Source organism: Bos grunniens, chromosome 4, assembly GCF_055505025.1.
Source record: "Bos grunniens cultivar Pamir isolate PY7600 chromosome 4, Bosgru_T2T1.0, whole genome shotgun sequence".
Classification (NCBI taxonomy): Eukaryota; Metazoa; Chordata; class Mammalia; order Artiodactyla; family Bovidae; genus Bos; species Bos grunniens.
This window is the reverse complement of record NC_141168.1, coordinates 15,475,365-15,489,251: the sequence shown is the minus strand read 5'-3', so window position 1 is coordinate 15,489,251 and position 13,887 is coordinate 15,475,365. Positions and strand designations below refer to the sequence as shown.

Genomic DNA, 13,887 nt, shown 5'->3' with positions numbered 1-13,887 from the left:
TGCCCTCACACAGGGTCTCACTAGGCTGATCAACAGAAATCACCTGAGGAACTTTTGGAAAGGAAAGCGCCCCATCCTGTCCACCAAGATTCTGATTCAGAAGTTCTGGGGTGAGATGTAATCCACCCTGGGCACCCACTTAGAATTCTGTCTGAACCCCAGAGCAAAGCAGGAGGGACCCTGGGTGCTTTGTAACCCCCCAAGTTTGGGACCACTGTTCTCCCAAGGAGTGATGGTACCGTATGTGTTTGTACACAATGGCTGTTGCTATGCACACAAACACATACGCCTACATGCTTCCCACACACACAGTTTCATTTACGCCAAGTCCCCCCTTTCCTTTCAGCTGCCTCTACCAACCGTCATTCACTAAACGGTCACTCATCCTGCCCTGCGCCTTCCTCCTCTCTCCTCTTGACACAGCAGGGTCCTCCCTGGACTCCCTGCCTCTACACTGCCCGCTGCTCTGCTCCTGACTTAGTGACCTTTGGAAACGTAGACCACTGCCAGTGAAGTGCTTGGGCCCCTGCAGTTCTATCAGCTCCACCCAGCCTTCCCAAACGCTGCGTATTTCTTCAGGCTGTTACTGTCCTGTCTGCCGTGACAGAGCAAACAAGACACAGGGAATATCAAGAAAAGCTCTTAAACTCATTTTTGGCACATCACATCTCTGTTGGCTAAAAGTGGGCTTAGGATCCTATTTGATAACATTCTGTCTCTCGTAGCAGCCTTCTCGCTGGAGGGTAACATGAGCAATGGTTTTGTTTTTGTTTTTCTTGAGTTTTTTGGGTTTGTTTGTTTTGTCTCCTATTTGCCTGTGTCGAGTCTCAGTTGCGGCATATGGGATCTTTGGTTGGGGCCTGTGGATTCTAGTTCCCTGACCAGGGATTGAATTGCAGGCCCCCTGCTTTGGGAGTGTGGAGTCTTAGCCACTGGATCACAAGGAAAGTTCCTAAGCAATGGTTTTTTTTCTTTGTTTTAAGGAGCATCATAAAATAAGTTTGTGAAATACCTCATAAGACTAAGTTGGACAGGTTAACTTCCTTGACTGTGGGTTATGCATCTTCGTGGGTGAGAAGCCACGTACAAAGCTTCCCAGAGTTACCGCCTCTGCTTCGTCGTAAAGGAGTTCTCTCCTAGGCTTGGTGTTCCACCAGAAACACTCTGGTGAATGTTGTCTTACGGGAAAAGGCTTCCAGGATTGGACGACTGGTTGGTAAATGGATTAAAGGAAAACCCAATATCGTGTAAGACGTTGTATGTGGAAAAGAAAGGAATGTTTTTCTCTTTAAAGAAGTAGGGAAGGGGGTGTTTTCTGTGTCTCCAAAGAAAGACAGTGACTTTTAAATGCTTTCAAAAAATGAGCTGAATACTCCTCTGCTTTACTTCACCCTACATAAACTGGCCTGTGATTTATTGTTAGGATTTTCCCAAAGGAGAGACGTCCTGAGTTTGTCCAAGACCAGGCACTTATTGGAGCGTGAGGCAGCCCTAATACTATTCCCCTCTTCTTGAATGTTTCCAAATATTGATCTCATCAGCAGGTTACCCTTAACCTGCATCTTTTCATTTTTCTTATTCAAGAAAATAAAACAATGTAATAAACCTCCCTTCTCTCTCTCTTCCTCTCCTTCCCCTCGCCTTCTCCACTGCCCCCTCCCCCTCCCCTGTGTCTCCCCTCCCCCTCCAGGAACTTTCTGCATCATCTCACTGTGCACCTGTGTGGCCGGGATCAACTTTGAGCTGTCACGTTACCCCCGCTACCTGTACGGACTCCCTGACGACATCAGCCATGGCTATGGATGGTCCATGTTCTGTGCGTGGGGAGGCCTGGGCCTCACTCTGATCTCGGGATTCTTCTGTACCTTGGCCCCTTCTGTCCAACCTGTCCCGAGGACCAACTGCCCCAAATCCAGACCCGAGAACGGGACAGTGTGCTAAAACAACAAGCCCATACTCACACACACACACACACACACACACACATATATATATATATAAATATATATATAATATACATATATATGACAAAACTCAATCAAGACAATGCCAGTGCCAAGGCAGAGTGGGGGTCGGCCCAGGCACCCACATCTCGCCGGACTCTGTGTCGCCTCATCACCGAGATGGGGGAAGGTGTTCCCCTCACGTGGCTCTTCCATCGATTCGTAACTTCTGACTCCGTGGTTTCTTGAGGACAACGTGAGCATCACCCCTCAAAGACAGGGTCCTGATTCCCACCACTCACAAGGATGGGGGCATGGAGGGGGGAGGCTGGGAGGAGGGGGGAGGCTGGGAAGAGACGGTGCCTGTGGTCCAGGGTGGCACAGGTATAGACAAGAAAATGCCCTCCCCTGAGCCGACAGGAGGGGACACCACCCCAACCCCGGTCATATCGCAGAGAAACAACGCCCTTAGTTCATAGAATGTAACCAGATCTTCGAGGCCATTTCCAGAACCATTTTCTTCTCTTGCTCTTCCTGTTCTGATTTCCTTCCTGGCCGACCAGCGACACACCAGAAAGTGGAAGAGAAAACACACTGAGAAGGAAGTTTTCTCTCTGCTGCCGAACTTTTGGATGAAGTTCCTGAGGTGGGAAGGGGGAGAGAACGCCGTGCTGAGAGGCAAGACCCACATCAATGAAAGGACACTTCCGTGGATGCTCAGAAAGCCCAGTCTTACCTTCCAGCTGCCTTACACCCAGTTAAACAAGAGGCCGCCCTGCCCTGAACCCAACCTGCACTCCCTGGGCAGATCGGAGCCTTGGAGTAACCCTCTGGTGTGTGTGTGTGTGTGCGCGCGCGCGTGCGTGTATGTGTGCAACAACTTTGGATGGTTTCCTTTTTTTCCTTTTCACCTTTTTAAAATACTGCAGGATCATGACTGTTGTCTATCATTTGCGGTGGTTTCATGGCCCAGGATGGAGGCCCCAGGGACTAGGAAGCACCATGAGGGTGGGCCTCTGTGGGTGCCAGTTCTGCAGCTTGACATCCCTGCTGTGTGTGTGTGTGCGTCTGTGTTTTCTGAGTGTGGGATTTCTATCATTTGTGTTGCATTTTTCTATTATTTTTAGTGCAGCTGAAATTCCCCGAGGGCAGAACCAAGAACAAGAGCACTGGGCAGAGGACCTGTGTTGCTGCACGTCCCAGGGCTGGGGTGCCACGGGACTTGGCCCCCTAACTTTGGAAGTTCAAGACACATCTGGGCACACAAGCCATGAGCAAGGAAGGGAGCACGGATCAAGAGGGAGAAGGGGAGTGGCCTCAGTTACCGCTGGATAAAGTCTGTACACCAAACGAGACCTTTCCCTTTCCGTCACAGAAGCTGTCCTTTGTCACTGGACATCCAGCCCTTTGCTAGGGGCGACCTCTGTACAGACGAGAGAAAATGGGTCCCATGCAGAGAGAGCCGCCATGTCCCATGGGCTCCAATTTGTATGATATTGTGTAAATTCACAGAGAACTCTTGACTCTTGCCATCTTCGTCCTTTCCCTCTTGATATTCAAGGCCATGAATCCCAAAATCGCCGTCGTGGTGGCTAGCATCCAAGCAGAGGTGGCCTCGATCCAGCCCAGTGTCCCAGGCTCGGGTGAGCATGTTGGAACTGTAGGTATTGGCGAGCTGTGATGTCGGCCAGAGGGTTGTGAAAGCTGTGGGGACGGGATCTGCTGGCTGGAGTGGGCAGCAGTGGCCAGTGGTCACCTCGGTGACCCCACAGGGGCCGAGCAGCCCTGGGAGGCAAAGAGTGAATTCCCCGAGCGGTCCAGCCATGGGTCCACTGCGTAGCCGAGGATTCAGTTGCTTCATAACTGAATGTGCTCTGGGCACTTTGCCTCTCACTCAGCAGCCTTCCCCCAGCCATGCCCTCTGTTTCATCTCCCTGTCTTCTGCCCCGTCTCCCCTCTGGCTCCCCGCTTTCCCCACCTATGAACCATTTCCCTTCTCACTCTTCCACCCACCAGGCTCCAAGTCCTGCCTCTGTCCTCATCTGCTCTTTTTGACTGTGTGTGTATGTGTGTGTGCAATTCACGTCCAAATAGGGCATCTGATGTGCACGGATGGGTGTGAGTGTGGGTCTCTGTGTGTGTGTATCTCTGGTGCATTTTGTATACATTTGTGTCAATGCACACCTGGATGCAGATCTGGGTGTGCTACTCAAGACTTCCTTGCTAGCGACACGGGTCAGCTTCTGCACAAAGGCTCACGTGTGAATGCCCTGTGCGTGGGGTGCTGGGAGATGACTGGGCGGGAAATGCTGTTAGCTCCCAATTGTACCTCTAAGGATGACTTTTAAAACAGAGGATTTATTCTATGAGAAAGGAGAGAATTTTCAGGAGAACCCAGTGTTTCAATTGTTTAGGGAATTTTTAAAAAATAATTTTCTTTGAAAAGTTCAATTTCCCGCTTCAGGGGAAAGGCGTACTTGGGCTTGAGGAAAGGTAAGGGGAAGTATCTCAGATTGAGAGACTTGTGCCTCGCTTCCAGGTATCTGGACTGGGCTCCACCTGGCTGGGAGAGGTGGGTGTCCACCAGCCTCCATTTGGGGCAGAGGGCTTGTCTGTGACCAGGTCCGAACTTCAGCTAGTTCCCAGTTGTGGAAAAATGGAGAAAGAAATTCCAAACAGGGCAATTTGTAATCAGTCACTTAAATTCTTAAGTAACTTTTCTTAAGGAACCAGTACTGTTCACCAACCTGTGATTTATACCCCTTTTTTGAAAATCCCGTGCTTGCCATAAATAGATCATCCACTCTCTCCAACTGCTCATCTTTATCATTGTTGTTGAGTCGCTGAGTGGTGTCTGACTCTTTGTGACCCCAAGGACTGCAGCACGCCAGGCTCCCTTGTCCTTCACTGTCTCCCAGAGTTTGCTCAAACTCATGTCCACTGAGTCAGTGATGCCATCCAACCATCTCATCCTTTGGCATTCCCTTCTCCTCCTGCCCTCAATCTTTCCCAGCATCAGGGTCTTTTCCAGTGAGTCAGCTCTTTGCATCAGGTCATCTTTATAACAGACCTTTAACACAGCCTGCTGCATCCCTTTGAAGTGTCCCTAAAATGTTAGGAGAACTCCTAGGAAAGAAAGAAACCGCCTGGGCTCAGCTCACCATCAGCAGAGCAGGAGCTTGGACCTGCTTTTTTGGTCATGGGGCTAGAAAGGTACAGATGCACACACTCTGGGTCTGTGTCTGCTTGGGACCAGGAAAGGCCTGGCCACACAAACAGGATGGAAGCCCTGGGCAGGTGGCCAGTCCTGGCTGTGGGAGAACCGCCCTGATGACCTCAATCCCTCCAGCACAGGGACTTGATCCCAGATGAAGACATACCACCCCAAGCTCCTACTGAAGCTGTCGTGCTGTGAGGGCTGAGGAAGAAGACCAGGAAGAAAAGAAGGAGGAGGCTCAATCTGTGAGCCTCTTTAGCTCAGACCCTGTTCACCCCAGGTCAGAGTAGGACCCAGCCCTCTGGTGGGATTCACGGTCAGCAGCCTTACCGACCAGCCCACACCCCAGGTCAAGGTCAAATTCAAGGCCCTTGATCCCAGGGCCTGTTTCTGCTTTTGTTCCTTGCCCTATGACCCTGGGGATTCAGGAAAGTGGGGTGTCTGCCTGGAAAGAGGTCCTATTTCTTTCTCTCCCCATCTTGAGAGTTTTGGTTTCTTCTTCTGTTTGCTATTCCCTTCTCTCTACTCACCTCCACTTTCCCTCTGCATCAACTTCAGTCAACTAAAATAATTAAGGAATTTGTCTTCAGAGAGGTTCATATGCTCCAAGCAGCACCCGCCCCCCTCCCCCCATTCCTTGTTTGTTGGGGCTGTAGGTTTCATGAGTTCTGTGTTTCCCTGGCATCAAAGTGTAAGAAAATTTCAAGTGTGCCTGTTCAAGCTTCAAATCCTCCTGCAAGCCCCAGCCTTTTAAGAACTAGACCTTTTTCATTTCAGGGATCACAAAGTCACAAAGACTCAGTGACTCCACCATATCAAGACAAAGCCTTCCTGCTTCACATGTCTATATGTGGCACCCTGGGCCTCGGTGCCATTCGGGTATATTCTCTGGTTGGGAGTGAGCAGTTCCTCCTAGCAATGCTTGCCTTTCCTTTGATGAGGGAAGAAGGTGCCCTGAGACTCTGAGTCTGGGCTGTACATCTTAATATTCATCCACAATCACGATGAGAGGTCCGAGATTAAAGAACTTCATGTAGTTGTCCTGATTTAGTGGGAGGATGGGCTGCTTAGGGCTCCAAAGCTGCCCACCTGAGTCAGATTCAGGGACATGAAATCAAGTACACCAGCCAGAGTTGTTTAGAATGGACTCTTCACCTGGGTTACTCTGAGCGCGTTTGTTTCAGTTCAGTCCAGTCATTCAGTCGTGTCTGATTCTTTGGACCCCATGAACTGGAGCACGCCAGGCTTCCCTGTCCATCACCAACTCCTGGAGCTTGGTCAAACTCATGTCCATCGAGTCAGTGATGAGAGCATTAGTGAACTGATTTTCAAGTATCTGGGGAGGGAAGAAGTAGGAAGAAGTACACTCTGGTCATCTTTGGTGTGATTTATGAGGGATGTTTGCTTGCTTCTCGTAACTAAAGAGAAGCCGTTCTTCAAAGTATGTTCCCTCTACACCAGGGACCAGTCTTTCCCAGGGACTCATCCAGCCCTTTCCAGGGCGGAATGATGAGTCATGGGGTGATTTGACCACAGATAGAAGTAGTTGGTACATAACAGCTGGGTTGGCTTCTGTGCTGTCTTCCAGCTGCTATGTAACAGAGTAAGGGGACAGAGTTTTAAACCAGCCCCCCTGAATCGATGGTCACAGAAGCTCCAGATGTCCCTCAACACAGTCACCTTGGTGGTATAGAAAATTAGAAAAATAAAATACAAAAGAAAAAAAGTCCTAGAAGGTTGTTCATAATTCCATGTCTGTGAGACATCATAATGGCCATAGCCCCGATACCTGCCCAATCGGTGGTGTCTCTGGGTTGGCAATTGGGGCCTGGGGTGCAGCCCATGACTGCAGAACCATACTGGTCTGTGTGGAATTGAGGGCTTCCCTAGTGGCTCAGATGATCAAGAATCTGCCTACAATGCAGGAGACCCGGGTTTGATCCCTGGGTCTGGAAGTTCCCCTGGAGAAGGGAATGGCAACCCACTCCAGTATTCTTGCCTGGAAAATTCCATGGACAGAAGAGCCTGCAGGATACAGTCCATGGGGTCATGTGGAGTTGAGCCTGTGTTCAAGGCAGTGAGAGCGTAGGGCTTTGTGCCCCCAGAGGTAGCAAACAGGCCTTTGAAGTGGCTCAATGCCAGAGCTTAGGGGCAGTGTAGAACAGAGCTAAGAGCTTCCTACTTGGTGATTTCCTTCACCTCCTTTTTTTTTTTTTTTTTCTATTTCTTTTCTTTTGGAGTGCCATCTCAATCTAATGATAGATACAAGAGTACTGAAGCCAGAGTAACTCACTAATTCAGCTACACTTGCGTAACGCAGTTACTGTCCATCTCATCTCAGTTCTGCACTCAAATGATTGGTGACTCTGGGCACTGTGTATTCTCCATACTTGAACTTCCTCATCCACAAAATGAGGATAGTGATAACACTTTACCTCATGGTATATTAAGGGTGACCAAGACACTGCAAAGTTATTTGCAAACCACAAGTGTCATATAAATTATACACTGTTCCGATTCTCCTACAGCAGGCAAGCCCCACTGAATGGGATTCTTCCACGTAGTCTCTGAGCTTCACTGCAGAAAGGATAACCTAGAATTGGAGGACCGCTGCTGAACAGGACGCACTGTCCAACTTAAGCATGTGGATTTTATTCAGTCATCCAGCTTCCTCAGAGAAGTCGGCTCCTTAATTTACCCACTCTCAGGCTTCCTTCCTTTTATCCAAAGTCGATTTTGCCAAGAGCACTCTTAATCCCTCTTTGTTATTCCCAGAGGCGATGAAATAAGTAAACCATATGTAGAAAATAGCATATATGAGCTAAAACAGTTAACTGTTAACCAAGACATATATTCAATGCCTTATTTTTTTTTTTTTTTTACCATTCTCCTAGTGTTAATAATTCTCGCTGTTCTTGCCCAAGGGGTTGGGAACACATCAGATTTCTGAAACATTCTAATGGTCTTTTAAGTTGAAGATGGGAATGAGTGTTAAGCCACTGGGATCTTCTTTCTCTGGTCAGTTGGTGAAGAAGATGGCTTTGTCAGAAGCACATGGGTTCTGATAGGTTCTTATGATGCATTCACTGGGAGTTGTTCTGGGCGCGATCCTGTTGGGGGAAAACTCAATCCTAGGTTCTAAACAAGGAAAGATTGCATTTCCCAAAGGGTCAGCATGCTTTCTGCTTTGCAGGGGATCAGCTTACAGTGTTACGATGAGACCTGCTCTAAGGGAAAGCTGAGTCATTCATTGCTCCCAATATGGTTGGAGCCCAGCCAGGGATGGAGGAACCACCCAACCGCAGGGGGTATGTGTTCACCACTGAGAAACAGAAAACTGGGTATCAGCACGGGGGTCCCACAGCTGTAACTCAAACCTGGCCTCACTCTGCTAGACACCAACCTCAGCAATTGCAACCCCTGTTCTTCACTTGCAAGGACTGGGTGTTTGGGGACCTCTGTGCACCTCTGTCCTCTCCTGGCTATGCGTTTCCCTTCCTCTCTGGGTCACCTTAGACCTTTTCTGGCCTGAGTGTATCTGTGTGTCTGTGTCGCTGTGACTATAAATCTGCCTTTCACATACAGAGCTTTCATAACTCCTCCTCCTCTTTCCCCATCTCCACCCATGGTGTGACTGTTTTGCTATTCAAGACTATCTGTAAAAATGTACAAATAAAAATGGAAACTGAAAATAGTGGGGAGGGAATTGAGACTAGACAAATGCATTGCTGTAGCCCTCAGTTTTCTGAGGACTTATGTGGACTGCCCGGAAACCCCGAGTCGGTGGGATTCCGAGGCAGGGAAGCCATTGGCCCAGGAGGTTGTTTTTTGTTTTTGTTTTTTTTCTGGTTGTTTCTCTGACAGTCACGAGTGTCTGCTTGGAACTCTCTGTTTGAAAGGTTTTGGCCTTTCAAGTGAAACGTTTTTTCTGAAAAGTAAAAGTAAATCATCCAAGTGTGAAGGTGAAGGTTATCGCGAAGGTCAACACAGAGGCCCGATCCGGGGGTGGTATTAATCGCTTTGTCACTGGCTCGCTCGGGGCCCTGGGCGAATCTTGTTACCTCACCGCTGTCTCTGCGTCCTCTCAGCCAAACAGGGGGGCTTCCAGTGCACCTGGGGCGCTCAGTCACCTTGGCCATCCTGCTGCTATTTTGGGAAAGGCTTCGAACCCTTGCTGGAGCGCACTTACCGTGGGAGGTACATTCCAGAGCCCCTCCTTGCTGCTCTCGCCCCACGCTTTCACTCCTCGGAAAGTAACCTCAAGCTAACAGCCAGTTTGTGCTCAGAGTCCAAAGCCTTTTATCTACCTTTTCATTCTCAGACGCCTTTCCACCCACTCTGACGATCTCATTTTACTATCGTTACTGACAGAGCGCTGTCAGTAGGAGGAAGAGTCTCAAAGGAGATGATGTGTGTGAATTGCTTTGTAATCTGTGACTTACTCTACCAATCTGGCGGCTCCTGTCGGAAGCAGGGGGTCTGGCTAAGGATGCGATCGAATCAGAATGATGAAAGCCTTGGTGGGAGGGGAGGGGAGAGGTGGTGGGCAGCAGGGGATGGGGGGGCGGTGGAGGTAAGATAAAGAAAACTTTTGGAGGAGGAAATGGCAGAATCACAGGGCATCCTCAGCATGGCAGCAGAGAAGGATCCCCCAAAGGCTGGGCACCCTGAAGAGGAAGTAGGAAAGAGGAACATGGGCAGGTAATCCTATAATACAAAGAGCTGCCTTCCCCTAGGATTGAGAAGACTAGCTGCTTCAGGGGCGGGATTCACACCAAACAGCCAGTGACCTAACCCTTCCTCCTCCATGATACTATCAATCCAAACTTTCTGCTCTCTGATGGTCCACAGTGATCATTTCTGGGGGCAGTGCTGTCCAGCAGATACAATACAATGCAAGCACCATATGCCATCTTAAATATCCTAGTGGCCCCATTTTTAAAAGTCCAAAGAAACAGGTGAGATTAATTTTAATACCTGTTTTAACCCAACATATCAAAAAAAAAAGTATCATTTCAACATGGAATCAAAAAGTATCATTTCAACATGGACTCGGTATAAAAATTACTGAGCTATTTGATGTTATTTATTTTTTTTTCCAAATGAAATCTTCAAAATTTGATGTGAATTTTGCTCTTAGAAAACACATCAGTTTGAAGCAGCTACATTTCCAGAGCTCAGTAATCCCACAAGGCCACCAGCTACCATATATAAGACAGCAAATATTTAGACTCTTGGTTAGGAGTTGGAATCCCCACTCACCTCTGAGTCACTCAGACCTCATGGCTAATAGGCTGGAGATCCGTGTTGGCCCTGAGTAGAAAGTGCAGGAGTGATGTCCAGGCTGCCATCCTAGCCCAGGAGAGGACCACTGCTTGTCAAACACGTCACATCTGGCCGAGAGGTTCAGTGCTGCCCTTGGACACAGCCCCAGATGGCCCATCAGAGTTCTAGAAGCCACAAAGCAAGTCACTTTTTTCAGCTATAGGAGCACTAGCTTATCCTTTATCTAGATGCCCTTTATCTGAGGGTAGAGAGAGGGCCAGACGGACCTTGTCTTTGTCAGGAACAAAGATCTCCACAACCTCTTGTCACCTGGTCCAGTCACCTGCTAATAGCATCTCACCAACATTCAGAGCTGTTTTCTCAACCCCTTACTTTCCTTAAATGCTAAAAGAGCAGTGGCCACAGGCAGACTGGGTCTCCTAGGAGGTGACAATGACAGGCTCTGTCCCTTACACTGGGACTCAGGGTCTACTATTGCCCACCTCTCTTCCCTGCCTGGAGGCCTTCCTTAGATTTGAAGAAACCTCTTTTGGGGGTGGAGACAAGAAGTGAGATCTTTAGTGCCAAGTACAGAATAAAATGCAAGCAAACAACCCCTGGGCGTTCTCAAAGCATTTAGAAGACCAAATATGACATGGTTGGGTTCATTAAAATACCACGTTCTGAGCCCTCGGTTACTGAGCAAAAGAGAATGAGCTGATTCGGTGAGTATGTTTTATATATGGTCATTAGACAGGGACCATAGCCGACAAAACTCTCGAAACACCTGGAGTGTTTATGGTCCACCAGATTATTGCTCAGTCAATAGACATTGATTTACCTTTAATTTGCATAGTGCTTTCTGATTGGTTAGACAAGGTGTGACGTGTTCTGCAGGATTCCAACATCACCTCTGCCCTCGGAGGTAGCAATTCCTGTGGTTATTGGTGCTAAAAATAAGATTAAATATTATGTTAATTTGTTCTGATACGATGTGAATACGTGTTGTTTAATCTTAACAAGAATGCTACATCTTATCAGATCTATTGTACTGTCTGTTCCTTCTCATAGTTAATTAATTACAGGAAAGGTGATCCAAACCAGATCTCAAAACTATTGTGCTATTCTGAGAGGTGAATTTAACAGGGATGTGGGAGGGGTGGGATGAAAAGGGAAATTGCCAGGTTCCTGTGACTTTGCAAGAACTGAGGAAGCAGAGAGCATTTGGGGACTTCTGACACTGACTGCATCTTGCAATTTTCTTTTTCGAATTTGGCAGAAATACTGTATTTCCATCGATCGAAGAAAAAAAAAGTGTCTGGTAATTAATTAAATGACTTGTTCATGGAAAAAATAAAAATAAATAACCTGTCAGTTGTGGAATGTAAACTGATTAAACAATTAAATAAAGAAGATCATGTTGTGTGTTTTAAGTGATTGTGTCTGCTTGGGGAAGAGGGGTCAACCCTGTGCTCTTGAATGGTAAATGATGGTTCTCCCTCAGGCGTTGTATGGGGAAAAAAATGGAATGACTCATGTAGGTAACAGACAGAAAACTGTAATCCTGAAGGAAATAGACAGTGAACATTTCAAGCACATGTAAGCCAAAGGCACATGCTTTTCACATTGGGGGCTGGGGCATGGGGAGGGATTCAGAGAAAAACCAGGAAACTATTGTTCTTTTTCTCCTAGTGTTGACATTCATAACATTTTTTTTTAAAGACTTGATAAGATGCTCAATTTACTGGTTACATTTTAACTTGCCATCCTATTTCTTAGCTTAGTAAGAAGAGAAATTTCTCTTAACAGTCTTCATCATCCCTATCCCTACCTTAGAATTCCAGCTCTTTTCCACCCATGTGCCTTTTAAATGTTTCTAGCTCACTCCTGGGGAAGACATCTTCCCTAGATGGTGGGAGGCCGAAGGTGATGGGAGGTAGGCGCTTTTTAAGGATAAAGTCAGTCAGTATCTTGAGTTTTAAGCCAGAGTAACTAGCTCTGTCTGGTATAAGTGGAAAAGCCATTTACTGAAAAGACATGAGTAGCTGGAACCCTACAGCGCAGGCAGGAAGAGATGAGCAGCTAAATTGGCCAGAATCATACCCGTTCCAATCTGAACTCGACACCACAGCTGGCCGGTCGCTGCTATTACCCTGGAGACTGAAGATGGCTGGGCTGCCTTTGTCATCAGGATGAATCCCCAGGTACCTGCTTCTTCCACTCGGTACCCCCAGTGTCAGAATCCCAAGTGGAGGCACCATCTGAGGGGACCAGGAAAACATGTTCTAGAGCCCTTGGCTTCCCTCTTGGTTGACGGGCCCTGCCTTCCACCAAGAGTCATAGAGTAGACAGTTCTCCAGCCCCAGGAAGAGGTGTAGATGCTGAGCATCAAAAAGGGGACATATCCATTGAAGGTGGGATATCTGAGCAAGAGGAAGGATCCGTGAATAAGAGGCACGTTGCTGTGTCTCTGTATGGTGTCCAGTGGCTCTGTGTGTAATCTTCATGACAGTGATGAGCACCGTGACTGGCAGCCTCTGCTGATAAACATGCACAGTGTTAGGCATCGTATGGGGCTTCCCAGGTGGCGCTAGTGGTAAAGAACCCGCCTCCCAATGCAGAAGATGTAAGAGAGGGGGGTTGGATCCCTGGGTTGGTAAGATCCCCTAGAGGAGGGCACAGCAACTCACTCCAGTATTCTTGCCTGGAGAATTCCATGGACAGAGGAGCCTGGCAGGGTACAGTCCATGGGGGTCACACAGAATCAGACACAACTGAGTGAGCAAGCACACATGCACAGGCATTGTACGAGAAGACCTGCCTAGACGTAGGCACTAATATAATCAGTGTCTGGTCAGTGTCATCCAACACCCCCAAGCAGTTCTCCATGTCTCAGAGGGTACCGATCAGATGTCCTACCATTTGACTCAGTTCTGACACCGTCTACCTGGAGACGGTGTCACATCCCACAGGTTAAGGGCTCAGTCCCACAAGATTGTCCCCACTTTGGACACCAGTCAGAAGTCCAGGTTGTCACCTGTGCTTTTGACTGGCTATAAACAGGAGGTTTCCTCCTTGAGTTCAATTAATTTGCTAGAGCAGCTCATGGGACTCAGGAAAATAATTTACTTACTAGATGAAGGGTTTATTGGGAAAGAATTTAACTCAGGAACAGACAGGTGGGAGAGACGCATAGGGCCTGGGATGAGGATCGAGATGCAGACCTTCTGTGTCCTCTGCAGCCAGTAGAATCTCCCAGAAGCTCTGTGTTTACCAACCCTTGTTGTTTAGTCGCTAAATTCAATCTGACCCTTTTGCGACATCATAGACTATAGCCTGCCCTCAGACTCCACTGTTCATGGGATCTTCCAGGCAAGAATACTGGAATGGGTTGCCATTTACTTCTTCAGGGGATCTTCCCGACCCAGGGATCAAACCCAGGTCTCCTGCACTGGTGGACAG

General features: G+C 48.0%; 1 protein-coding gene across 7 annotated transcripts in view; it reads left to right on the top strand.

Annotated features, from left to right (window-relative positions):
• The window catches only part of TMEM178B (transmembrane protein 178B), a 415,735-nt gene extending 403,877 nt beyond the window's left edge, over window positions 1–11,858 (top strand). For 4 of the 7 annotated variants that reach the window (XM_086395198.1, XM_086395197.1, XM_086395202.1 and 1 more), the window contains one exon: window positions 1,691–11,858. In XM_086395198.1, the coding sequence (XP_086251324.1) occupies window positions 1,691–1,941 (251 nt within the window). In that variant the 3' untranslated portion in view covers window positions 1,942–11,858. The remainder of the gene's footprint in view (window positions 1–1,690) is intronic. The other 3 variants (XR_015161973.1, XR_015161972.1, XR_015161971.1) reach the window with 3 other exon arrangements.
• The last annotated feature ends 2,029 nt before the right edge of the window (window positions 11,859–13,887 follow it).